The sequence below is a fragment of the Carcharodon carcharias genome, chromosome 20 (genome assembly GCF_017639515.1).
Source record: "Carcharodon carcharias isolate sCarCar2 chromosome 20, sCarCar2.pri, whole genome shotgun sequence".
Lineage (NCBI taxonomy): Eukaryota > Metazoa > Chordata > Chondrichthyes > Lamniformes > Lamnidae > Carcharodon > Carcharodon carcharias.
Genome location: NC_054486.1, coordinates 33,381,376 through 33,407,413, shown reverse-complemented (window position 1 = coordinate 33,407,413; position 26,038 = coordinate 33,381,376). Strand labels below are relative to the sequence as shown.

General features: G+C 42.1%; 1 protein-coding gene across 2 annotated transcripts in view; it reads right to left on the bottom strand.

Annotated features, from left to right (window-relative positions):
- rtf1 (RTF1 homolog, Paf1/RNA polymerase II complex component) overlaps nt 1-26,038 on the bottom strand; it is an 89,727-nt gene that overhangs the window by 16,469 nt on the left and 47,220 nt on the right. The window contains exons 4-13 of one of the 2 annotated variants that reach the window (XM_041214683.1): nt 24,873-25,077; nt 23,172-23,283; nt 21,814-21,925; nt 16,958-17,093; nt 15,313-15,490; nt 14,653-14,735; nt 4,529-4,616; nt 4,080-4,187; nt 2,998-3,075; nt 351-472 (exon numbers count right to left, since the gene is read on the bottom strand). In XM_041214683.1, the coding sequence (XP_041070617.1) occupies nt 351-472; nt 2,998-3,075; nt 4,080-4,187; nt 4,529-4,616; nt 14,653-14,735; nt 15,313-15,490; nt 16,958-17,093; nt 21,814-21,925; nt 23,172-23,283; nt 24,873-25,077 (1,222 nt within the window). Of the gene's footprint in view, nt 1-350; nt 473-2,997; nt 3,076-4,079; nt 4,188-4,528; nt 4,617-14,652; nt 14,736-15,312; nt 15,491-16,957; nt 17,094-21,813; nt 21,926-23,171; nt 23,284-24,872; nt 25,117-26,038 lie in introns of both variants that reach the window. The other variant, XM_041214684.1, reaches the window with a different exon arrangement.

Below are 26,038 nucleotides of genomic sequence, written 5' to 3'. Positions count from 1 at the left end.
CCTTGCCACATCCCAAGAACAATTTTTTAAAAAAACTCAAGCTAGGCTGACATTCCAGAGCAGTAACTGAGCAAGGGCTGCCCTGTCAGTTTCTGTCATTCGATGCGATGTTAAAATTCAGGTCCTGTCTGACTTCTCAAGTGGATGTAAAAGAACACATGACACTATTTGAAGAGGAGAGTTCTCCGGTTGTCCTGACCATTTATCCCTCAGCCAACATAACTTAAATAAATGACCAGATAATATGTTTAACTTGTGCTTGTGGGAGCTTACTGTATACAAATTGGCTGCCTTATTTCCTACATTGCAACTGTACACTTTGGGATGACCAGAGGTTGTGAAAGTCACACCTGATGGCAGAGATGTTTTTGGTGCGAAGTCTATCGAGGGCCTCAGCCCGTTCTTCTAGTTCATTCAGCTGATCCTGGATTTGTCGTGCTTTATCTGGCTCACCCGCTTCTTCTGCCATTGCCTTAAGAGAAAAGGAGGGAATGAGGGATTACTAGAGTGGAGATAGTGGGTACCAATATACTGTAAGACTTCAAATTTAAGACAGACTCTTACTACAAGAGCTGTAACTTGAATTGACAGGGAAACTATCATACAGCTATCTAAACAACAAAAGATGCTCTCCGGGTAGCACAATGCAACATTAGTTGAGGAAACTAGCCTGAAAGTATTCCTGTGCCACAGTGCGAGCAGGGCTGATGGCAACAATGGCCATGAGCTCTGACCTCCTCAGTGGCCATGGTTACTTCAGAAGCCTGGCTTTAGCTCCTCCTCTCTTGCTTGGCTCCAAAATGAGTGTCTATTTACTTTTTTACAAAAGGGGTTTTTAGTCCCCTCTAAGATACACACTTGCAGATGAACATGTACCACGCAGGCTGTTTACAAGGTGTCCCCATTTAAGGTAATAAATATGCACGGCCGTGCAAAAAAATTTAGACTTACCCTGCAGTGAAATGAACAGGAACAATAAAACATTTAAAAGGAACACTGATTCTCAGAATTGACACTCTTCCTGGGGTTGAATAAGGTCCACTACACCCCAAAACCTTCTCTGCCATGTGCAGACCTTAACCAATGGGAACTTCTTGCAGCACCACTGACCCAGCGTGAGCGTGACTTCGGTTCTAGTGACATTCTTTGCAGCAAAACTTTGTTAAGCTCATTGCGATTACAAGATTTCCCTTCAACAAACTGAACTTGCCATAAGGAGCCGTGTCTAGGACAGATGTTTCCAAGGAAAGCAGCGCAACACAAATATTTTGACAAACTGCAACTGCCCATTTTCTGCCCCTTGGCCTGGTTCCTAGATAACTCATCAAGTGACTTGACATGGTTCGACAGCCTTGTCTCCTGCCTCCCAGCTTGGTTCTCTGATAGCTGACACATCTGAACATATCAATACCGTCACATTCAACTTCAAGAAAACCAGTTTTCTGCAAAATCAGGATAAAAGTGTGAAGATGCCAACACAAAAGAGCCAAGCTGATCTGACTTAATTTTCATTATTTTCCTACAGGCCCCTTTCTTTTGCAACCATCCCCCCACCCAAATAAGGCACATAGTTGGTTATGAGAGAGTGGTTAACCCAGGGGGCAGTGGGTAGATAACTTGTGCTGGATAAATATATGCAATTCTAGAATATCTGTGCCAGAGGGTTTGGAGTCCTTAGAAATGATGATCCACAATCTTGGGCACAGTGTGGAAGACAGAGACAGGAGTTTAGGGTTAACAAACAGAGAAAGCCTGGGTGCAGTGTTTTGGTGCTTTCCTGTACGTAACAACTATTTACAGCTTACCTGGAACCGGTGCAATGGTAGTGGAAATGTGGCCCTGCACAAACTAGGGCACAGAAAGGAGAAATAACTTTCTCACAAACTACCTAGCAACTGATGCGCAGTTAATTTTGAGAGAGACAATTTAATTTATCAACACAATGTCTGGACCTAAACTTTTACATGGAGAACCAAAGCTACTTCCCCTCTGAGTACAGCTCAGCCTCCAGTAGAAATAAACAGTTTGCCATCTAAATTGTAAGAGGTGGGGCAAGAGGAAAGGGGCCATCATTACAAGAGTTTTAATACACAAACATACACTTGTAACATACTGCATCATCACAAAACATCACAATCCTGGTGCAAAAGCAAATTATAATTTGCATTTACACAATGCCTTCAACGTCCTGAGGTATTGCACAAATATAAGTTTGTGGAAGGCAGAATGCAAGCCAGAGCGCAAGACTTTAGGACAGGTGATCAAACACAAGATTGGAAAGATGGGTTTTGAAAAGGTTTTCAAAGGATGAGAGCAAAATGGAGAGGTTTAGGGAGGGAGTTCCAAAGGATAAAACGAAAGGCAAGGTCAGGAGACCAAAGTGTGTGGGAAGAGGTGTAAGGTTAGTAAAAGGAAATGGTGAGGCCATGTAGGGATTCAAAGATGAAGACAGACACTTATAACAAAAATACATAAAAATAGTGCAGGAATTTATAATGCAAACATATAAAGGACAGAGCATATGACTTCAGAATTAAGATCAAATTACGTGTGCCTCCAGTTCATTCTCCAAGCCCAACTTGCCTCATGACAACACTTGGGCTTGGAAGCCCTGCGGATCTTTTCCACCCCCTAACCAGCAATCTCTGCTGAGTTTTCCAGCTACCTAAACTCCACTGAAATTTATTTTTGAAACTGTCCCCACCCTTATTTACCTTGGTCAACTCGCATCCCAAATAAACTTCTCTAGCTGTGCTACCACCATTCCAGATGCTCCCTTTAATAGACATTTCCCCTTCTCGTCTCTACTCTTTCCTCCTCCTTGCCATCCTCCTCGTCGTCTCATCCATCTCAATTTTCCCCACTTAGTCCTCCTATATTCATCCTTTGTCCTGTACCCCAACTATCCCTGCATCCCAAACCCCATGCAAACTGAGTGTGATACACCATGTGCAAAAAGTAACACATGCACATCCACATTTACATAGCGTCACTCACCTTTTCTTTCATAAGCTGAGTCTTTTTCATTGCGTAATTGGAAGGTGCTTTCCTGAATCGGTCTTTCTCCTTCACAATCTGCAAGGGCAGGACAGAACTGCTCAACAAGGGCAAGAACATGACTGTTACTCTCAGCTTTGGCAGCTCCATCAAGTGTTAAGCTGCTCTCAATTTTAGGAGTAGGCTTCTGTATATTTAGACAGCACCGTATCTTCTGGAGGTGATTCTGTATTGCCTAAATCTCCACTGTCCAAATGGTGCCTCATATAATAGCCAATTCCCCACAACACTTCAGTTTTGAACAAGAGTCATATTTGGCTCAAAGTTAACTCTACCTCTCCACAAATGCTGCCAAGCCTGCTGAGTTTTTCCAGCACTTTCTGTATCTGGATTCCCTCTGACACATCTGTTTGCAAATTCAGTACCTATTTTGGTACTGAGGCATAGATACCAAGAGAGTCCCATGTTCAATCCCTGATCTAAACTAGGCGGTTATCATAGATTGAAGTGTTTGTGTCAACTCCAATAACACATTTTAATCTGACTTCCATTTGATGTCTGCATGTTTTACAATTTATTCAATACACATATGTATCCCTCATGAGTCACTTGTAAAGAAAATGAATCATTTAAAGTATTGTGAAACTATTTCCACTGACCCAAGAAAATGTGTGTTAAATACTGGTCAGTCACCTTCTGGAGCAGAGTTAAATCAAGCCCAGACTGATGGGGGTGACACCGTCTGCTGGCTGTATGGGATCAACTTGAAATGAACCTCTCAGATCTACAGCATGAAATGTCCCAACTCTGGCATGAGGTTTGTAATCTTAGCAGTTACAGAACAGTTGGTGCGGAATATGGAACAGGGTCAGACATGACAGTGAGCTCTGCTGCAATCTTGCTAAAAGTGACCCAGAAATCATTAAGTGGCTCTTCTTCTCTTTGACAGGGATAAAGGATAAAGTGTGAATTTCACCCGAGTGGAATACATTTAACTACAAAATAAACCAAGTGATAATGGAGATAGTTAAAGGACACTTAGTGATTTTGCCTGACTGGTTGGCTCTTGATAAGTCACATACCTCTTCAATGTCACGGTCATTGAATTTATACTCCAGTGCCTGTTTGATCTGCTGCTCCTTCTTGTTGACTTCATCCATGGTTGGTAACTGCATTCCTCCCATCATTATCTGTAATAAGGGGACTCAAGTTAAGCTATCTTGATGAGACTGTGGACTCACTGCCCGTGCAATTCCCAGGGACCACACACCACAATTCCCCCAACAGTGAGCCATGAGCAGGGCTGAAACCCAGCAATTACCTTGCGAGCTTTCCAAAGTCTTTACAGAAGGGACCCTAATTCTAGTAAGCCATTTTTATTTTGTATGTAAATCATTCAACTACCAGAGCATGTGGTCGTGTTAAGACATTGGCCTTGCAGCTTACCAACTGCCACAATGCCATCACATTCTTCTAAATTTTGGATGCACAAAGCCTAAACAAACAAATCCCACCCCACCACAGAACTCACCGTCTCTCTCCATTTCATGAACTCTGTTTCTGTGAACTCTTGGTTTGACACAAACTCAAGACGAAACACCCGTTCATCTGAGCCATGTCTGCAAAAAAAAACTTCCGTTACCAGAAAGGTTAAAACTATGTCGAAAATGAAACTTGTACCCATCACTGCTGTTTGCAGTTAATCCGGGAAGTGCTGATACTGACGTAGTTGACTTCTGCAAGAGATGTCACGTGTGTCAAATGGTTGGAAAGCTCTAGCCATTAATTAAACCAATTCCATTGATTCCTATACCTACTTTCAATGAATCGTTTAGTGAATTTGTTGGATCCTTACCCAAAACAGGGTATCAATACCTTTTCACTATCATGGGTTTGACTACAAGATTCACAGAGGCCATTCCCTTAAGGTTACTGCTAAGGTATAGATTGCCCAGAGAAGTTCAATCAAGCCACGGGTCAAATTTTGTGTCACAGGTATTCCAAGAAACTGTGCAATTTATGAATAAAACTTAAATCAGTGCACATCACCCACAGTCACAAAGGGTGTCGAAAAGATGCCAAAAAACTTTAAAAACTATGATCAAAGTTTATTCCCTTGAATATCCAGGGGATTGGGATAAAAGAGTTTCATTTTTATTGTTTGCAATTAGGGAATTAACATGTTTCAGTCCCTTTGAGTTAGCCTATGAACATTAAGTCAGAGGACCACTTAAATTTATTAAAGAGAAGCGTATGGATCAGGAAGAGGAATTTACTCTCTTAGACTGCGTCCAAGTTTCAAGACAGACTGTCAAAAACGAGCACAGTTGCTCTCAACAGGTGATAAAAAAAAGAAAAGACATCTGAAGAACACTCTTAAATCTAGGGATAAGGTAATGTTTCTGTGACCATGCCAGGTGAACTACTGAAGGCTAGATTTAGTGGACCATATTTGGTTAAAAAGAAACTTGAGGTAAACTATGTTATTAGTTAGGAGAACTCAAAACAGTTTGCCCAATAAATGTGCTGAAATGGTATTACGACATGGAGGATAATCAATTAATGAATGTGCTTCAGATGGTAAAGGAGGAACAGAGTGGTATGGCTAAATCAGGGGATTCAGGTAAGACAGAGACTTAAAGTTTTCAAATCCAACCCCAATAAAATTAGCCAATACAGAGGTGTTAACGAATCTGGATAAAATATTACATCATCTTCCAGCAGAGTCTTCAGGTGACATAGTCAAATTGCTATGAGTCACTGTGTAGAGATAAACCCAGACAAACTTCTTTAGCTAAGCATGTTGTATCCACTAAACAAAACTATTATGGACTGAAATAAAAGCAAAATACTGAGGATGCTGGAAATCTAAAACAAAAACAAAAATTGCTGGAAAAACTCAGCAGGTCTGACAGCATCTGCAGAGAGGAACGCAGTTAATGTTTCCAGTCTGTATGACTCTTCATCAGACCTAAGGAAATAGAGAAATGTGGTGAAATATAAGCTGGTTGAGGGGGGTGGGACAGGTAGAGCTGGATAGAGGGCCAGTTATAGGTGGAGGCAAAGAAGAGATTGCCAAAGATGTCAGACAAAAGGACAAAGGGGTGTTAACGGTGGTGATATTATCTAAGGAATGTGCTAATGGGGACATTAAGGGTAGAAAGCAGGACAAGTGTCAGATGGCCCTAGTGGAGGTGGGGTGAGGGGGAAGGGATCAAAATGGGCTAACAGGTGGAGATAAAACTATAGATCGAAATAAATTTAAAAATAGGTGGGAAAAGAAAAATATATTTTAAAAATTATAAATTATTGAAAAAAGGGGGATCGGAAAGGGAGTGGGGATGGAGGAGAGAGTTCATGATCTGAAGTTGTTGAACTTAATGTTAAGTCTGGAGGGCTGTAAAGTGTCTGTTCGGAAGATGAGGTGCTGTTCCTCCAGTTTGCGTTGAGCTTCACTGGAACATTGCAGCAGGCCAAGGACAGACATGTGGGCATAAGAGCAGGGTGGTGTGTTGAAATGGCAAGCGACAGGTAGGTCTGGGTCATGCTTGCAGACAGACCGTAAGGACTGAACCTTGTGAAATTGGCTCAAGTCAGGGAAGAACTCAATTTCATGTTGGATAAGGATAGTTTAAAACAGCCAGAGGAGAGCTGGTATTTTCACAGCTTAAAACAGCAAGAGGAAAGCCGACAGCACACGGAGAGCAGATCTGTGAGAGAAGGGCAGTGGTGGCGGGAGACAAAAACCAGCAGCAGAGAGCCCCTTCAACCTGTTTCTACCTATCAGAGCTGAAGTGTGACATCACAGAAAAACCAGATAGGTTATTAGTAGGTATCTCTTCCCTGTCTCTTTTGATTGGCCAAGTGGTTTAAATCAGGAGATATTATTACAGCTGAAGAGTACAGTTAAGAATTTCACTTAAAATATTTAACATCCAAATTAATTAATTAAATAGAGATGGCTGGGCAGGTGATATGTTACAGCTGTAGTACATGGGAGCTGGTGGATGCTGGTGTGATCCACAGCGACCACATCTGCAGCAAGTGTTGTCTGCTCGAGGAACTTCAGCTCAGAGTTGATGAACTGGAGTCTGAGTTGCGGAAGCTGCGAAACATTAGGGAGGGGGAGAATTACCTGGACACTGTTTCAGGAGGCAGTCACACCCCTTAGATTAATTACATCAAATTTGGTCCGTGGTCAGGGACAGGAGGGTGTGACTGTATGGGGATCCAGAATTTAGCTTTGGAGAAGCCTCAGCCAGTGCCCTTGTCCAATAGGTATCAGGTTCTTGTTCCCGCTGTGGACGAGGGCACAGACTGCAGGGAGGATGAGTGAACTGACTTGGACACTGTGGTACAGAGCACCATTCAAGTGGGGGGAGAAAAAGAAAGAAACGTAGTAGTAACAGGGGACAGCATAGTTAGGGGAATAGATACTGTTCTTTGCAGCAAAGACAAAGTCCTGAAGACTAAGGACATCTCTTCTGGGCTGGAGAGGAACTTGGACTGAGAAGGGAAGGATCCACTTGTTGTGGCCCATGTAGGTACCAACAACATAGGTAGGACTAGGAAAGAGGCTCTGCTGAGGGACTACGAGCAGCTCGGGGCTAAATTAAAAAGCAGAACCACAAAGGTAATAACCTCCGGATTACTACCTGAGCCACATGCAAATTGGCGTAGGGTAAATAAGATTAGAGGGCAAATGTGTGGCTCAAAGATTGGTGTGGGAAAAATGGGTTCCGATTCATGAGGCACTGGCATCAGTATTGGGGAAGCAGAGAGCTTTTCCGTTGGGACAGGCTTCATTGGAACCTTGCTTTAACCAGTATCCTGGTGAATCGTATAACTAGGGTTGTAGCTAGGGCTTTAAACTAACTAGTGGGGTGGGGCGGCGGGGGAAGGGGGGTCAATTGAAGGTAAGTTTAGAAAATCAGAAATAATCGAGAGAGCAGAGGTGCAGGGTAGTGAAGAGGCGAACGATAATCAAAGTGTGACAGAAAGAGACAGAAAATATAAGAAGAGTGCAGCAGAAATTGAAACTCGAATAAGTGATAATGGTAAAAAGTCAAAGCTTAAGGCTCTTTATCTGAATGTACGCAGCATTTGTAACAAGATAGATGAATTGACGGCACAAATAGAAATAAATGAATATGACTTGATAGCTATTACAGAGACGTGGTTGCAGGGTGACCAAGGCTGGGAACTCAATATTCGTGGGTATTTGACGTTCCGGAAAAATAGGCAAAAAGGAAAAAGAGGTGGGTAGCTTTGTTAATAAAAGAAGGTATCAGTGATGTGAAATCAGTTTGGGTAGAAATAAGGAATAGCAAAGGGAAGAAGTCATGGGTGGGAGTCGTCTATAGGCCCCCAAAGAGTTGCCTCACTGTAGGACAAAGTTTAAATCGGGAAATAATGGAGGCGTATAAGAAGGGTGCTACAATTGTCATGAGTGATTTTAATCCGCATATTGACTGGACAAATCAGATTGGCAGGGGTAACATGGAAGACAAATTTGTGCATCAGGGATTGTTTCTTAGAGTAGTATGTTGCAGAACCTACCCGGAAACAGGTTAATTTTAGATCTAGTAATGTGAAATGTGGCAGGATTAATAAGCGATCTTTTAGTTAAGGATCCTCTAGGGGGTTGTGATCACAACATGGTAGAATTTCAAATTCAGTTTGAGGGCGAGCAACTCTGATCTCAAACCAGTGTCCTCAACTTAAATAAAGGCAATTACAGGGGTATGAAGAAAGAGTTGTCTAAAGTGGGCTGGGAAAATAGACTAAGGGGGAAGGTCGGTGGATGAGCAGTGGCAGACATTTAAGCAGATATTTCATAATGCTCAGCAAAAAATTATCCCAGTCAAAAAGAAGGACTCGATGAGAAGGATGAACCACCTGTGGTTAACAAAGGCAGTCAAGGAGAGTACCCAATCAAAAATGAAGGCATACAAAGCAGAGAAAACCAGTGGCAGGCCAGAGGATTGGGAATATTTTAGGAACCAGCAGCAGATGACTAAAAAGCTAATAGAGAGGGAGAAAATTGATTTTGAAAGTAAATTGGCAAAAAATATAAAATCAAATAGCAAGAGCTTCTACGGGTATATAAAAAGAGAGTAGCTAAAGTGAGCGTGGGATCCTTTGAAGATGCGACTGGAGAATTGATAACGGGGCACAGAGAAATGGCAGATAATTTAAATCAATGTTTTGCATCGGTCTTCATTCCAAAGATATCAGATAAGCAAGGAGTTAATGGGAGGAAAGATCTTGTAGCAGTTTCTATTACAAGGGACAAAGTATTTGATGGGGCTAAAGGCAGACAAGCCGCCAGGACCAGATGGCCTGCATCCCAAGGGTTTTAAAGGAAGTGGCTGCAGAGATAGTGGAGGCATTGGTGGAAATATTCCGGAACTCACTAGATTCCAGGAGTGTCCCAGCGGATTGGAAAACCACAAATGCAATGTCCCTGATCAAGAAGGGGAGACATTCAAAAAGCAGGAACCTATAGGCCTGTCAGCCTAACATCTGTTGTTGAGAAAATGCTAGAGTCCATTATTAAGGAAGAAATAGCAGGACATTTTTGCTTAACGCAATCAGAGTCAACATGGTTTTGTGAAAGGGAAATCATGTTTGACAAATTTGCTAGAGTTCTTTGAGGATGTAACAAGCAAAGTTGATAAAGGGGAACAAGTAGGTGCAGTGTATTTGGAATTTTAGGAGGCATTCGATAATGGTGCCACATAAAAGGTTATTGCACAAGAGCTCATAGTATTGGGGGTAATGTATTAGCATGGATTGAGGATTGGTTAACTCATAGGAGATAGAGTCAGGATTAATGGGTCTTTTTCAGGTTAGAAAGATGCAACAATTGGAGTGCCACATGGTTCAGTTCTAGGGCCTCAATTATTTACTATCTATATTAATGACTTGGAGGAGGGGGCAGGGTATAATGTATCCAAATATGCTGACAATACAAAAATAGGTGGGAGAGCATGCTGTGATGAGGGCATAAGGAATCTGCAAGGTGAAACAGACAGGTTGAGTGAGTGAGCAAAAACTTGGCAGATGGAGTTTAATGTAGTAAAGTGAGAGGTCATAAACTTTGGTAGGAAAAATCAAAAGGCAGACTATTATTTAGATGTAGAGAGACTCCAAAAAAGTGCAGCACAGAGACATCTGGGTGCTCTTGTGCAACACTCAAGCCGCTTTGACTCAGTTCAAAAAGTTAACAAAAAGTTAGCATGCAGGTGCTGCAAGTAATTAAGAAGGCAAATGGAATTTTTACCTGTATTGCTAGGGGATTGGAATTTAAAAACAGGTAAGTCATGTTGCAACTGTACAGGGTGTTGGTGAGGCCGCACCTGGAGTACTGTGTACAGTTTTGGTCCCCATATTTAATAAAGGATATACTGGTATTGGAGGCAGTTCAAAAGTGATGCACTAGGCTGATTCCTGGGATGAAGGGGTTGACTTATCAAGAATGGCTAAACAGATTAGGCCTTTATTCATTCGAGTTTAGAAGAACGAGGGGTGATCTTATTGAAACATACAAGATTCTGATGGGGCTTGACAGGGTAGATGTTGAGAAGATGTTTCCACTAGTGGGGGAATCTCGAACTAGGGGACATAGTTACAGAATAAGGGGACACACATTTAAAACTGAGGTGAGAAGGAACTTCTTCTCTCGGAGGGTAGTGAATGTCTGGAATTCTCTATCCCAGAGAGTTGTGGAGGCTGGATCACTGCAAGTATTTAAAGAGGAGGTAGATAGATTTTTGAAATACCCGGGAGTTGAGGGCTTTAAGGAGCTGGCACAAAAGAGGAGACGAGGCCTGGGGCAGATCAGCCATGATCTTATTGAATGGCAGGGCATGCTTGAGGGGCCAAATGGCCTATTCCTGCTTCTCTTATGTTCTGATTGAACTGAGTCAAAGTAGCTCGAGTTCACCAGTCATACTGGTACAAAAACCTGACGGAACTTAAAAATTTTTCATCGATTATCATAAAGTGAATGTGTACCAAAAACTGATTCTTATCCTATACTGTGAATTGAAGATTGCATTGATAAGAGCTGGAAACTCAAGAGTTTATCAGCGTGATTAACGTACTAGCAAGCGCCACTAACAGATCAAATGAAGGAAATTTCTGCTTTTGTAACACTAGACGGAACATATCAATGTAAAGTGATGCCATTCGTAATGAAGAATGCACCAGCTATTTTTCAAAAGCCAACAAGTTATGAATGAATTATCGAACTGTGTAGTCGATGTCAACATTTAATGGTCTATAGCAAAACTTGGGAAGACCATTTGAAACACCTCAGTGCACTACTCGAGAAACTACAGAAAGCTGACTTAGTGATAAATTTGGTGAAAAGTGTTTTTGCCAAGATCACTTATTTGTGACACATCATGGGACAAGGTAGAGTGTTGCCCAGAGAAGCTAAAGTTCAAGCAATTATGGACTCTCCCGTTCCCAAAACCAAATAAGAGATAATACTTTTCCTCAAAGTGTGGACTTCACAGGAGTTCTTCCTGAATTTCAGCACTGTAGCCCCCCCTATTAACAAACTTATTGAGGAATGACCAGACAGAATGTTGTCAGGCTGCTTTCGAGATTAAAGGCTGTCTTAATAAATGGGCCTGTGTTGGCTACTCAAATTTGAGCAAACCACTCAAGATAGCAATTGATGCCTGTGATGTGGGCGTCGGAGCCATGTTGTTACAAAATTACAAGCTAACATCGTCATCCAGTCAGTTATTTATCGAGAAAACTTAATCCTCGTCAATGAAAGCACTCCACAGTTGAAAACAAAGTGTTAAGTCTTGTTTTGGCTCTTCAACAGTTTGAAATATACGTTTCCAGAAATGCCGGAGAGGCTGTTATCTACACAGATCGTAATCCGCTAGTGTATTCAGATAAATTCCAGATCAAGAATCTCCATTTGTTGCACTGGCATTGGATGCTGCAACCAATTACCTTAAAAACTGTTCAAGTTGTAAGGAGGAACAACATAATTGCAGGTACTTTATTTAGAGCTTGATTATCCATTTACTTACCCAGAACGTATAAAGGAAACTTATAAACTTAAATGCCAAAAGTTTTGGTCAATATCTCCATCTGTTTAGGCCTAGGGTCGCAAGGTGCTGGACTTGTGCATTTTAAATGAACTATGGTGAGGGGATTATTGCGTGTACTATGCATAAGATAGTTGCTAAGAGCTTATAATGCAGTTTTAAAAAAACACGAGTAAGGCTCTCTTTTGAGGGGGGGTTGTGAGATGACTCGTGCTTTGGGTGGGGGAAAGAAAAACTATTTTGTGTTGGGGTAATGGTCCTTTTAAGAGCTAGGTTTCTGCTAAAGCACCTTGCTTCCAATATCTGATCATGTGACCAAGTTGCCTGGAAGATAAGCAACAGCAAAAGGGTTAACAAGGTTCAATTGTACAGGTAAGTAGATTCTGGGTATGGCTCTGGTCTCAAGCATGGTTTTAGTTTTTTGAAAAAGCTTGCTGCAGGAAACATCTCTTTCAAGCAGAGTGCAGGTGAAATCCTATGTGCTGGATGAAAGAGTATTAAGGATTCCTAACAGTGAGTTGGACTTCAAGGATAGCTGAGCTGTGAGAGTGTGTTTTTGATGCAGTACCCCAGTAAGAGAAGATTTGAAGGGAAAACCTCATCAGAAGTAAGTGGAGGGCCCGAAAAATCTCAACCCTGATACAAATCTTTTAAATAGTACTCAGCCCAAGTGGTTAATCTTCCAATTTCTGATAAGTATTGACTTGAGTTTATTGGGTTTGAGTATCAAATCGGTGTACAAGGAAGGTTTAGTTAAGAACTTTGGTTTAGAGTATAAGCATCTGTGTTCATTGTATTTTAAATATCTTTAACATAACTGGCTATTTAAGATTGAGTCTAGTTGTTAGTATTCAGGTTCTTTGATTTGTGCATAGTAAAATTCTTTTGATTTAAACTGTGAACCCTGCAGCTTCAATCTTTTGCTATATATCTGGATTTTCATATTCTAAAAGAAATATACAAATGTTATTGTTTCTACCAAGATTATAATACCCTGCACCAGAAAGGGTTTGGAGGGGGTAGAATACATTCAAGGTATTTGCTCCTGACCACTCTGCTTGCTGTGTTGGAATCAGGTGAGAACAGGGCCATAATCAAGATGTCACTCCCACCCCTTGCTGACACTCTACGAACAAAGCACTGGAAGGTGGCATTTGCTCACGGAACTGCAGCCATGTAAGAGTTGTTAGCTGTGGGAGTGTAGGGGAGGTGGGAAGAAAACACTGAAGGTGGGAAGGGGGGGAAGAGAAGAGGAGCAAAAGAGGGCAACATGGGAAGTTTGTTTCCACACTGTAATTTGATAAAATTGTGTTTAATAAATAGATAGGTCTCCACTTGTGGGGAAGAGGAAAGCTAAGGGCCATAAATACAACACTCATTAACTCAATCCAATTGTGAAACTTCTTTACCCAGAGTGGTTAGAGTTTGAAACTTGCTACCACAAGGAGTGGTTGAGGCAAGTAGCACAGATTCATTCCAGGAGATGCTGGGCAAATATAAAGAAGTTAATGGGTTAGATGTAGAGGGGGTAGGAAGAGGTTCATGTGAAGCATAAACACCAGCATAGAGCAATTAGACTTGAATGGCCTGTTTCCATGTTTTAGACTCAATGTAATGCAAAATCTTCAACTGTGTTGAAGGACATCCCACATTGCATGGCACAGTCACTGAACAGGATGGTGCAGTGGTACAAGCTCCTCCCTGAGCTAAAACCAACTCTCTCAACTAATTTGGCTGGTGCACCACAATCAATTCACCAACAACCAACAGCACGATAACTCAAATATAGGCATCACCGGGTTGGTTCTGAACTGTACTGACCATAGATCTTGATGTCAATCTCAGGTGAGATGGCTGACCTTAGGCAGAGCAGCGATGTGGTATCACATTATCCTCAGGTTAAAGGAAATTAAATCAAATTCTGGGGGGGTTGGACCAATTTCCAGCAATCCTACATAAACAGGAAGCAGCCATTCATCCCCTCAAGCCCCATAATTCAGACGGATCATGGTTGATCTGAACACCTTTACCGAACAAAAATCCATCAGCTTTGAAATTTTTAGTTGCTCTCTAGCCTCGTTAGGTTTTTGTTTGCATGCTGGAGGGAAGAGAGGAAATTCTGCATTTCCACTATCCTTTGTGTGAAGAAGTCCATCACTCCAAACAGCCAAGCTCTAATTTTAAGGTTATGCCCCCTTGTTCTGGATTCCCTCTGATAAAATAAGTTCCCTCCATCTATCTTATCAACTCCTTTAGGCTTTTTAAATACCTCAACTATATCATCCCTTAATCCCAACTGGAAAGAATCTGTGCCTGCATTTGTTAAGGATAGGATTCAGTTTGGCTGCAGCACCAAACTTATTTCAAGCCACCTAGTGAACACCATTTTGGCTGACTTGTGAGGAAGTGATTATTCAAATACAGGATCACAGAGTTGGTTCTGCCCATCAAACCACAGTCCAACAGCAGCTACTACCTTTCAGAGAATAATCTGCAGCAGAGGCAAAGGAAAGAAGCTGACAAAATAAAATGTGTTCAATTGGAATGGAGAGGGGAGTTTTCCCTTCCTGGTACCTACCGTAACTGCAAGCCTTTGTTTGTTCTTGAACTGCCCAGTTGGTAAACCTTGCCAGTTTCTACAACACCAGTGATCTCTGCGACCTGGAAGCAGGGAAAGATATTTATAACTATAATAAAAGCAAAATGCTGCAGATGTTGGAAACCTGAAATAAAAACAGAAAATGCTGGAATAACTCAGAAGGTCTGACAGCATCTGTGGAGAGAGAACAGAGTTAATGTTGAGTCCATATGACTTCTTCAGAGCTAAAAAGACATTTACAACTACTAGCCACACACGTATTTCTGTGGCTCCAAGAATCCTAATTGTAGTACCTAGGCTTGTAAAAGAGATGAACTGAGCTAATGCCAAGCTTGGATCTTAAAGCCTATAGGGAACATTAAAGTAAGTTCTTCAGTTTCAGTAAGGAGTAAGTTAGTGCAGAAGTGGTGCAACAAGTCTTGATTGCAACTGAGTGATGATGCTGACAGGAGAAAGTGTGTATTATTTGGAGTCTAGAAGGAAATTTGAGAGGAACGAAATGGGGAGATACAAAAACAAAAAGAAGATGGTGGGACCAAAGTGAAAGATTTGTGGGAGCTGCTACATCCTCACCCTAAATATCGACCGTCACAGCACCACATTGATGCAATACACCAATAGCCACAGCTCCATGCTTACCCTGTATACTGGTTTCCCATTGCTGTTTCCAATGCCAATGCGGACAAAGCAACCAACTGCTGTTTTGGAAAAGAAGGGCATGTGACACCATCGCTCCAGCTTATACCGTGAAAGTCTGATTTTGTTGAGTTCCTCTGGCAAAGTGACCGGAAGTGACTTGGCTGGAACTTCCTCTTTTCTGCCCAAATAAAAACAAGTTATAAACTCAGCAACAATGAACTGAATTTCTGATATTAGTACTAGACACAGCAAGTGTCTCAATACCATCTCCAATCACAAGAATACCAGCCAGGTTTCCTTTTTTTACTGCTACCCTTGAATCCATTAAACATGTGTGTTAAGGACAGAATCAGGTTCAGCTTAAACCCATTCTGGGATTGAACCTGTCCTAACACCATACTATCCACAGTATAAGAATCTAGAAGATAAACTAAAGCCATACCACTACTACTACAAGTTGTGCACAAAATCATAGAAGCATTACCAGGGTTCCTTCTTCCTTCTCTCCTGTCACCATCACAGGCCCTTTCACTAAGAGCACAGATACTCCCTGTGCCTCTCTTGCAATCTCTACAGGGCCTACAGCCATATCCTCCTCTTACTGTCAATCCCATCCAGTGCACCTGCTGGATGCTACCCTCAACAGCCTCTTTCCTGTCCTTCTCATCCCACCAACTACTGCCTCCTTGGACTCTGTTGGAAGATCAAGTGAGACTCCCTTGTGAACAAAGCTCTTACAATCTCCCCATCCTTATAGCTCATATGAAGTGAAATTTGGCTAACCATGGCCTTCACGGAAGTCTCCACAGCTACCTTCTTCTTTGAGCATCTCAATCTGTTTCACTTATCTCAACTCTCCTTCGTTTGTCAGATCCAACACCAACACTTCTTTTCTCCGCTCGGCTTTGCATTGAGTAACAACCCATCCTCAATGATTTCAATTTCCACCTCTGCTCTCCCAGCCATCTTCTCTTCTGAGGTCACTGCACTCCTAACAACTTTCGTAAGAATCGTCCTATCCATATTCATGCACAACTCCTTGACTTCCTCATCTTCCATGCCTTTGACTGTAGTCAAAGCCATCTTCAATCACCAATCCCATGTAACTCCCCCTTCCCTCCAACTACATCTGCCTCGAAAAATCTCTCTTCCCCTAAATTCCTCACAACCTTCAAACTCCTAACTTCCCAGCTTCTTCCATCACCTACCATTCACCCCAATTTCTCTGCAACTGATGATTTTATGAAGCACTTCCTCATTTCAACCTCTGATGCTTCTGTCTCCCGCAAAACGTTCACCAACTCTCACACCCACCACCTGGGGCACATGTTCACTCCATCAAGTCTGAGGGCTACTTATATAAACATATTTTGTGCACAATTGTTGAAGCCATTTATCAACAGATCTTGCTGTGCCATACAATTGACCCCTGCTCCATTGATTTACATGCCCTCCCATTACAAACTTCCAGGCGAAGGGGCAATGTTCATTCCATGCACTGGTCAACTTCATTACAGAGCACTGAAACTTGCCCTAAAGCCCAGTGTGTTAACAAGAACGTAATGACCCACAATAATTCAGTTTAAGATCCTGGTTACCCAAAGGTGTTCACTGTAGGTTGGTTGAGGTCACATTAATAACTTACTCTTCCTCTTCATCAGAAGATGACGACCTAGACGACCGATCACTCTTCACACTAGACTGCTCCTCCTCCTCCTCCTCTTCATCGTCAGAGTAAACATCGCTGGCTTTTAAAGGCTGTTTCCTGGCCAACAGTTCAGCTGAAATAAACAAGATAGATCAAACTCCAGGCTCATTACTTCCATGCACTATGAAGACCAGTTTCCTCTCCTGCTTACTTATGTCATACAGTCAGGCCATCTTTTTCTCCCCTCCTCTTGCACACATTGTCACAGGCTTGAGAGGCCCCTGGATATGCTCATATCTATCCTCTGTGCCTCTCAATGTTCTCTGATGGGCCCACTGAAGCAGGTGCCCCACCCTCTTTCACCTACCTTTCCATGTAGCATGCCTGCTAGGGCCTAGATTCACTAACCACCTTCCCATCACTACCACCGGGTCCTGCCAGTGGAGCAACAATTAATATCCTTCTCTGCATCTCTCTCCACAGTGTCTGTTCTCTTGGGCCCACAACCTTACTATGGAAGATTGCACTTGATTTTGATGACAACTTGGCTCGTGGATGGCGACACCTTCCCCCTTACTGAATTCTCCCTGCCTGACTATACTTCCTTACATTACAATGGTGACCATGCTACAAAAAGCATTTAATAACCTATAAACTACTTTGGGTTGACCGGACGTCACAAGAGGCACTTTATAAATTCAAGACCTTTTTTTTAACCATCTGCCCTATCCAAACTACTGCAAAGGTTTTCATTACCAAATCACACATTATCTCTACCTTTATTCCTGACACTTTCTCCAACTTTAATCACCTCCATATGTCCCATCCTCTTGCTCAAAGTCCTTCTCAATGCACCCCCAGCCAAGCTTCCCTGCAAGTTACCCTTCCTTAGCCTCTGCACTAAGCAACTTCCAATCCTGTAAAATCAATCTCCATCTTAAAGCCTTTTGCTCTCTTTCCTCCAAATCCACTGCTCTCCCTAAACTCATCTCACTCTATAAAGTTTCCTACTCATAATCACAGCTAGCTCCTCCATTTGCTACAATGTATCTACAGCTTAATTACTCTCTTTGATATGCTTGGCTCCAGCCAAAATCTTCACTCTGCCAGTTTAGTCAAGTCCCCAACTTTACCCCTAGCCAACTAGGGTCTGTTTAACTGGGGTTGTAGAGTGGGCTTTAAGCTAAATAGAGGTCAGGGGGTGATTTCTGGAGAGGTGATATATAGGTTTACTCGCAAAAGTATATGGCAGAATGGCAGGGCAGCTATTTAGATAATGATACCAAGAGTGTGGCAGGAAGGGCCAGAATGTACAAACATTAAAAAACAGCAGCAAATAGGGTCAAAGGCGGGAAAAATGGTAAAAAGGCAAAATTAATGGCTCTTAAATGCACAGAGTGTTCGGAACAAAATAAATGAATTAATGGCACAAATAGAGGTTAATGGGAATGATCTTATAGCCTTTACAGAGACATGGTCACAAGGAGATCAAAGCTGGGAACTAAATATTCAAGGGTATGTGACTTTTCACAAGGACAGGCAGAAAGGAAAAGGGGCTGGGGTAGTTTTGTTGATACTAGATGGAATAAGTACGATAGCAAGAAACGATCTTGAATCGGAAGATGTAGAATCCATATGGATGGAAGTAAAAAGTAACAAGTGGAAGATGACACTGATGAGAATAGTCTATAGGCCCCCCTGGAGGACAGAGACTAAATCAAGAGATAATAGGGACAGGTAAAAAAGGCAGTACATTAATCGTGGATGACTTAATCTTTATTAGATTGGGAAAATCAAATTGGCAGAGATAGCCAGGAGCAAGAATTCAGAGTGTATTCGGGACAGTTTCCTGGAGCAATATGTTGTGGATCCAACCAGGGATCAAACTATTTTGGATCTGGTAATGTGCAAGAGGCAGGCTTAATAAATGATCTCAGAGTAAAAGATCCCCTAGGAAAGCGTTACCATAACATGGTGGAATTTAGCATTCAGTTTGAGTGAGAAACTTGGGTCAGAAACAACAGTGCTAAACTTAAATAAGGGTAATTACAAAGGAACGCGGGCAGAGTTGCCTGGAGTGGACTGGGAAAGGAGTTTACCAGAAAAGACGGTTGATGGACAATGGCAGACGTTTAAGAAAATAGTTCATGACTCACAGCAAAGATATATCCCAGTGAGGAAGAAGGATTCTAGGAAGGGGATAAACCAACCATGGTTAACCAAGGAAGTTAAGGATAGTATCAAATTGAAAGAAAAAACATACAACTTGGCTAAGATTAGTGGTAAGTCAGAGGGTTGGGAAAATTTTAAAAACCAACAAAAGATGACCAAAACATATAAAGAGGGAGAAAATAAACCTTGAGGATAAACTAACAAGTAATATAAAAACAGACAGTAAGAGCTCCTTTAAATGTATAAAAAGGAAGAGGGGTCAAAGTGAACATAGGCCCCTTAGAGAATGAGGCTGGGAAATTAACAATGGAGAACCAGAAAACGGTAGAGCAGTTGAATAAATACTTTGCATCAGTCTTCATGGTAGAAGACAGTAATAGCATTCCAAAAATACTAAATAATCCAGGGGAAATAAATACAATAACTATCACTGGAGAAAAAGTACTAGGGAAACTAATGGGGCTAGATGCCAATAAGTCCCCTGGACCTGATAGGTTGCATCCCAGGATATTAAAGGAAATAGCTGCAGAGATAGTGGATGCACTGGTAGTAATCTTCCAAGAATCCTTAGATTCTGGAAAAGTCCCAGTGGGATTGGAAAACTGCCAATGTAACACGCTTATGCAAAAAGGGAGGGAGACAAAAAACAGGTAACTATATGCCAGATAGCTTAACATCTGTCATCGGGAACATGCTAGAATCTATTATAAAGGATGTAATAGTACAGCATTTAAAAATGAATATAATCAAGCAGAGTCAGCATGGCTATGTGAAGGGGAAATTGCGCCTGACAAATTTATTAGAATTCTTTGATGTGGTAACAAGCAGGATTAATAAAGGAGAATCAGTAGATGTAATATATTTGGATTTCCAAAAGGCGTTTGCTAATGTACCGCACATAAGGCTACTTAATAAGGTAAGAGCCCATGCAGAGATAGAGGATTGGCTAACTGATGGAAGACAGAGTTGGGATAAGGGGGGGCATTTTCAGGATGGCAACCTGTAACTAGTGGAGTTCCACAGGGATCAGTGCTGGGGCCACAATTATTCACAATATATATATTAATGACTTGGATGAGGGAAGTCAATGTACTATTGCCAAGTTTGCAGGTAACAAAAATAGGTGGGATGGCAAGCGGTGAGGGTGACACAAAGAGTCTACAGAGGGATACCGAGGTTAAGTGAGTGGGCAAAAACATGGCAGATGGAATATAATGTGGGAAAATGTAAGGTTATGCTCTTTGGCAGGAAAAATAGATGAGCTGAATATTATTTAAATGGGGAAAGAATGCAGAAAGCTGCAACACAGCGGGATTTGGAGGTCATAGTGCATGAATCACAAAAAGGTAGCATACAAGTTCAGCAGGTAATAAGGAAGGCAAATGGAATGATGGCCTTTATTTCAAAGGGAATGGAGTATAAAAATAGGGAAGTCTTGATAGTTTTGGTCCCCTTATCTAAGGGGAGATGTAATGGCATTGAAGGCAGTCCAGAGAAGGTTCACTAGGTTGACCCTGGGTATGGAGGGATTTTCTTATGAGGTGAGGTTGAGTAGGTTGGGTCTGAACTCATTGGAGTTTAGAAGAATGAGAGGCAACCTTATTGAAACTTAGATTCTTAGGGGGCTTGGTAGGGTAGATGCTGAGAGGTTGTTTCCCCTTCTGGGAGAGTCTCAGACCAGAGGGCATAATCTCAGAGCAAGGAGTCGCCCATTTAAGACAGAGATGAGGAAGAATTTCTTCTGAGGGTAGTCAATCTGTGGAATTCTTTACCACATAGGGCTCTAGAGGCTGGGCTGTGAAGTATATTCAAGGCTGAGATAGATCGATTTTTAATTGGTAAGGGAATCAAGGATTATGGGGTAAAGGCAGGGAAGTGAAGTTGAGGACTATCAGATCAGCCATGATCTCATTGAATAGCAGAGCAGACCCGATGGGCTGAATGGCTTACTTCTACTCCTATGTCTTATTGTCCCCTGAAGTCAAAGTGCACAACTCGTTTCGCTATCCATCACTTGATCTTGCTGGATTTTTTTGTCTATCACCGTGAAGTGCTTTCGGATGTTTATCTCTGTTAAAGAGCTAAATATGTGCAAGTTGCCATTGGTTTCTTGGCTGCTGTAAGTGGAGTCACTTATTGGGGGAAACTGCCCTGTCCTACTTAGGCTCCACCAGTGAAGGAGAACAAGCTAGCTAGAGTGCAGAACAGGCAGGAAGCTTACAGCTTCCCTTAAATGAATGGAACTGCTCTGGGATCTACAATACTCCCACTAAAGCTGAACAAAAAGAAAATTGCACAGAAGATCTTTAAGTTGGATAAAAATTGTGCGTGCAAGTGAGGAACAAGAAGAGAGAATGAGTGCAAAGGGAATGGAGTATAAAAATAGGGAAGTCTTGATAGTTTTGGTCCCCTTATCTAAGGGGAGATGTAATGGCATTGAAGGCAGTACAGAGAAGGTTCACTAGGTTGACCCTGGGTATGGAGGGATTTTCTTATGAGGTGAGGTTGAGTAGGTTGGGTCTGAACACTGTATAAGTTCCAACCTGAAGTGATCCATTCAAGGTCATTAAAATAAGTGACAAACAAAAGGTTGCATGGTTCAGTCTTCATCGAAACCTCAGGCACACTGGATATTATCCTGGATGATCAGCCTGCTCATCTGTAATCACTGCATTTCTCACCTGTTTTGTTTTTCTTTTTCTCTCGTTCAGCTTTCAGCTCCTCCATTGCCTGAGACTTCTTGTCCTGTTTCTCATCCCTTCTTGATCGCCGCTCTTTATTGTGCGACATCACCTAAGTGACAAAAACATGAGGTCCATGAGGTGCACTCATTTCTGTCAGTCAATTCTACAGACTTTTACCCAGTTACAAATCTTCAGCAGCTCCACATCCTTAAGAATAGCTCTCTAGTCCTTAAATTAAAATAACCATTTCTTTAGCTGCTTTTACCCTGAAGGCGCTATGTCCTACTGGTCAACAGTCCCAGAGCTGCTCACCCATCCTCAGGCCCTTGCCTTTTTACCCACCCTCAACTTGAGAGCCTAGATAGTAATGGCAGGCTACTCTATCTTAAAGGAATGCAGGTTGCAGCCACAGGGGCAAGTTACCTGAGCTAACTTGCCTCCGTACTTTTACCAGACAATGAGGCGAGTGTTGGGCAACCTCTTAGCACCTGGCTAAGATCACAGTGGACTGAGCCTAGGGCTTCCTGGCCCATGTGGCTCAGAACAGTCACCAGAGGAAACTGAAGCAGATATTCTTCACTTGACTAGATGGGTGCAACTTAGCACCAAGCAGAACAAAGCAGTCTGCTTGACTGACACTCCATGCATGACCTTAAACATTCACTCCATCACTGAGCACAGTGATCTACAAGATGCACTGCAGCAACACACCAAAGCTTCTTTGACATCGCCTTCCAACCCCATGGCCCTTACCACCTGGAAGGACAAGGGCAGCAAGCGCATGGGAATAACACTACCCTTGAAGTCACACGTTATTCTGACTTGGAAGTACACCATTGTTCCTTATCTGTGCCTGGGTCAAAATCGTGGAATTCCCTATGCCACAGAGGCTGCAGGGCAAGCCTTCAAGGGCAACTAAGGACGGGCAACGAATGCTAATGATGCCCATATCCCAAATATAATTATTTTTAAAATGCATCGTGATTTGTCACTGAAGAAAAACCCATCAATGTCCTCTTTCACACATGGAGAATGATCACTCCACATATTCAGCAATGATCTTCTTAAAACACAATCACCACAACCAAGGAGTAACAAGCACAATCTAGTGATGGGATGCAAGGAAACTGGGGGGGAAGAGGGTGGTTTTTTTTTTAAAATGGAAACACGAATGACCATCACCTGCAAAACAAGTGGTTAAATATCAATAGCTCAGACTGAACAGCACTGAGCCAGAGATCAAATCAGTGAACACAAGGGTTAGGGTGGGGCCCCCAACCTCATTTTACAGTGGAATGCAGAGAGATTGGCAGGAAGAACACCCTCAAAGTGGACAAGACTGAAAAACAGGATACCTGAGACTCTTGAATCTGCTGCATCTTCTTCTCTCGCTCTTCCTCCATTTTCTTCTTCTTCTCTTTCTTTTCTTTCTTCTTTGCTGCCTTCAGCTTCTTTTCAATTTCAAATCTGCCAAATTTGAAAGAACCCTTTAAATACCAGCTGAAGTTCCAATTTACCAGAGCTACACTGAGCTAATCCTGTGCTGGGCATGACAGATAAGAAACAAATCTCAACAGCCAAAATGGTAACACACTCCCTCTCCTTTCTCCCTCACCCTCGCAGTTTAAGTCCACCTTAATTAACGCATGCCCACTACATGCATTTTACCTCTTTACCTTCCAATTATCAAAAGAAAAAGCACTAGTCACAAGGTGCTGATATCATTGATATCTGATGCCTGATATCATTGGTGTAGATGGGATGTAACCAAAGCACACAGACCAGCCTATCCCAGGTCAGACTCCTGGCCTGAACTGAGTTGGGTGAGCATTCAACAGTAGCACAGTTTCTTTTATCACCAAGACCACCTACATCCAACCTGCTTAACATCACCCGTCTCCACCCCTGCCAAGGTACATCCTGCTGCTGAAATTCTCATCCATGCCTGTTGCCTCTAGACTTGACTAATCTAATGTTCGCTTGGCCAGTTTCCCCACCTGGCACCATCCATGAAATTGAGTTCACCCAAAATACTGTTGCCTGTATCCTGACTATTATCAAATTCCATCACTTAATTTGACAACACCCCAATTTTAACATTCTCATCCTTGTTTCCAACCTCCTCTATAACCTTGTCCCTTGCTATCTCTAAATTCCTCTAGCATTCTACCCTCCAAGATCTCCATCCACCTTCAAATTCTGGCCTTTTGCATCCCAGATTTTCTTTGCTTCACCTGGTGGCCATGCCTTCAGCTTTTTAGGCCCCAAGATCTGGAAAACCCTTGCTAAATCTTTCCATCTCTTTCCTCCTTAAAAACTACCTCTTTTACCAAGCTTTTGGTCACCTGCCCAACATGTCATGTGGCTCTGTCAAACTTTGTTTGATAGCATTCCTCTGAAGCATCTTCAAATTTATATAGCATTAAAGACTCTATATAAATGCAAGTAGTTGTTGGCGTAGTGGTATTACAACTGGCCTCAGCATCTCAGCTGTAGAGGAATAAATTAGTACCCATGTAAGTGGTGCGCCTGAACAACTATCTTCACGATGCCCATATTGAGCACTTTACAAAACTGAATTTCTCTCTCCCTGGCACAGGGGCACTTAGGCCAAATGTAGAACTCCGACTGCTGCTTAGGTGAAATCAGCTCACTCAGCAGAGACAGAAGACGAAAGCTATAACTTTGTAATATGCTTTAGTGCCACACAGACCATTTGCCACATGCCCAACTGTCAGTCCAGCTGAATGTGAAGTTCAGTGAGCTGGCCAGCTCTACACAACATGCTTCAGCAAGATATTCTCTTCCTTATGACTCAGCATGTACCAGCACTTGCTGCAATTACCATGTGTGACACACTTGGGAAGCTTCACTAAACAACATTTAATTTTCTAAAGGACTCAACATTAAATAATAACTATGAAGTTTGTACAACCACAAAGCTGTGTTCTGGGACTGAATAAGAAAGTAAAATCTAGAGGTCCCAGAATATCAGAGATTAAAAAGCGCCCATACCAAAAACACTGACCACTCGGATCCCTGGCACAGAATCTCACCTCCTCCTTAGCACCTCTCTTTTCTCTATCCGATTATAGAGTTCCTGCTCTCGTTCTTTCTCAGTCATTTGTTCCAACCTTGCTCGGTCTTCTTCATCACCCATGAAGTCATCATCATAGCCATCGTGGAATTCTTCCTCCTCTGATGAGGACGAAGATTCAGAGCTTGAAGATGAGCTACTGCTCTCCGAATCAGAAACTTCCCCTGAAATTTCGAACACACGACTCATTCACCAAGAACCATCTACACATGTGAAGAAGGGAGACGGGAGTGGTGGAATAAACATCTTACATTTATATAGCATATTCAATGTGGTAAAGCAATAGCCCAGAATTGCAATAACATCAAGGCTGTTAGCACTCTTATTATGTGTAAAAGTGACAGCAATTTATGACATCCATACAAGCGCAGTTAAACGTTGATACCCAGAAGTTGTTTTCTCTGATACCCTGCAGTGTGAGCTGTTGGGAGTCTTCGCAGATGGAACCAATTAGAAACCACTAGTTCAGCGTGAACTTCAATTATTTGCCACTATTCTCGCCATAGGGATCAATAAGGTTAAACTTAAATAAAAGCAAAATACTGTAGATGCTGAAGATCTGAAATAAAAAGAGCAAGTGCTGGAAAAAGGCTCGGCAGGTCTGGCAGCATCCTTTGAGAAACAGCACAACATTTTGAATCCAATCTGACTCTTCATGCTCAATCAAGAGCTACTCGGTTTTTAATTGCATACTAAATCACAATCACTCTCTGACCTTGAAAAACTAATTTTGCAAATGTGAAAATTTAGTCTCAAGAAAATTTAAAAATTGTAAATGTAAAAATGTATGTTTTTTTAAGTTTGTGTTTTTGTGCCTGCTGCCTGCCTTGGTGCTGGATGCCAAATCATCTGTAATAGGTACAATATTAAAACTGACATCAGAATAGAGGATGCCTGCACTCTACATCCTGCAGAATCTTTGTTAGTAGCTTTTAGAGCTCACTGTTGAGCATGTTCCTAAGTCTGGATTTTGCAGCCAGCATCTATCTCCATCCCTGTAACCTCCTCTAGCCCTACAACCATCCTGCATCTCTGAACTCCTCCAATTCTGGCCTCTTGCAAATCCTAGATTTATTTCACTCCAGCATTGGCAGTCTTGCTTTCAGCTGCCTGGCCTGAGCTCTG